This window comes from Humulus lupulus, chromosome 4, assembly GCF_963169125.1.
Source record: "Humulus lupulus chromosome 4, drHumLupu1.1, whole genome shotgun sequence".
NCBI classification, from domain to species: Eukaryota; Viridiplantae; Streptophyta; class Magnoliopsida; order Rosales; family Cannabaceae; genus Humulus; species Humulus lupulus.
Window position 1 is genome coordinate 75,527,786 of NC_084796.1, and position 1,876 is coordinate 75,529,661.

At 31.7% G+C, this 1,876-nt stretch overlaps 1 protein-coding gene across 1 annotated transcript; it reads left to right on the forward strand.

Annotated features, from left to right (window-relative positions):
- The first annotated feature begins 273 nt into the window (after window positions 1–273).
- On the forward strand, window positions 274–1,271 carry LOC133829029 (probable calcium-binding protein CML45). Its single transcript, XM_062259005.1, has one exon. It carries the CDS (start codon window positions 296–298, stop codon window positions 932–934), a length of 639 nt encoding a protein of 212 aa, XP_062114989.1. The 5' UTR covers window positions 274–295; the 3' UTR covers window positions 935–1,271.
- The last annotated feature ends 605 nt before the right edge of the window (window positions 1,272–1,876 follow it).

A 1,876-nucleotide genomic window follows, 5' to 3' on the forward strand; every position in this document is an offset into this window, starting at 1 on the left:
GAGTACCCTTTTTATATATACTATCATCATCTTGTACCATTTTTAAACAATATAATTATTTGGATAGATTTATTAGCTCAATATATTACAAATGTTGCATGACCCGAATGTGCACCATGGTCCAAGTCCACTCCAGAAAATAAAGTAGAGGCTTGCGCAAGAAATGTTTGTTGATTTGACTAAGTATTTTCCACCTCTTTTACACAATGACTCGGTCATTATATATATATACACCACACTAGGAATTAGTCATGCATGCATTACACTTGCTACTATATGCTAAGTAATTGTCACTATGGAGATGAATGTATTCATGGCCAAATTTCCCATAATCAGTTTAATGGTGATTAGCTTTGTCATAATGCTGCGAGACTTTTTTTCAATGCTAAGGTATGTTCCAAAGCTATTTCACCGTTTCATTTGTTCTAACGTCGAATATTATGAGAAGCAATTGTGCATATTGGATCTGATGGTAGCAGCTAAAGCTATGCTACTTAATAAGAGGACTAACTACGCCGCTGTTGCTGATGATGGTGGTGATCATCAAACGCAGAATGAACTTGGTCGTTTTGATGCAAAAAAAGACAACAAAATGTGTTTAGGAGATGTGAAAAGGGTCATAATGGAGGAATTAGTACTGCTAGAGAGTGACGAAACGACAACGTTTTGTGGGGAAGAGGAAGGAGATTATGAAGAAGATCATGGCGAGGAAGTGAATCGGGAAGAACTGAGGGAAGCTTTTGGTGTGTTTGATGAGAATAAAGATGGGTTTATTGATGCAAGAGAAGTGAAGAGAGTTTTACATGAATTGGGTTTTATGGAACCTTCTGAAGCCGAATGCCAATCCATGATCAGAACTTTCGATAAAAATCAAGATGGAAAGATCAATTTTGAAGAATTTGTTGAAATAATTGAAGCGGATACCTTTCACTAAATGGGTCAGAACTTCATCAAGTGTCACACCCAAATAAAATCATCACTAAGTTCTTTATCCTCCAATCATGGCTTTTTAAGATTCGTCTCTTCGCACATGTCTACCTGATGAGGAGCTATTGCTATTTTTGTTTTATTGTTTTCTTTTCAAGTTTTTTTTTTTTTTGCGAGTGTAAAAAAAATCAGAACAATATGTTAGGTTTTCTGCATTCTTTAATTATGATGGTGATCTCACTCTTGGTAGATCACTCCGATGTGTTTGCAATTTGTCCAAGCCCTCTTTCTAAAAAGGAAATTTACTCATTTTGAACATTGTCTTCCAAAGTATGGTTTTGTTACTCCTTTTTCAATAATGCTCATTTGATACAATATATTTTAAAATCATAGATATTTATTATTCTAGACTCATATTTAATAAATAAAATTTTGTCATTATGACAAAACTGCCATCAGTTATATGTAATTAAATAATTAAATTTAAAATTGAAACTTATATAATTGAGAGCAGTTTGATTAAATTGATAAAAATTTATTAATTAATATCAAATATATACGATTTTAAAATATAGGAATACCAAATATGTACGATTTCAAAATACACGGTACCAAATGAGCATTATTATAAACACAGAGTATCAAAACAATACTTTACGAAAACAAAGAATATCAAATAGTTAGCGACCTTTCCCAAAATAAATATATATGTATGCATGTATTTATATGTCTACATATTATATTTCATAACCAATTTTATAGGGGAGTTTTCTTTGTGTAATTATTAATTTAATGTCGTTATTAACAAGTTTGTTAACACTTGTAAAATTATATTTGTACCACTACTACAGAAAATGATTTTGGTACCATGTGAATCGTTTAACAAAAGAGATTTTTGCACCACGTATATTCGTGGCGAAAAAGGCATAAACGCAAATTCTACATTATG

Bases quoted from the DNA above. Each gene is read 5' to 3' on its own strand.
- LOC133829029 (XM_062259005.1), top strand. From the start codon at position 296: ATGGAGATGAATGTATTCATGGCCAAATTTCCCATAATCAGTTTAATG.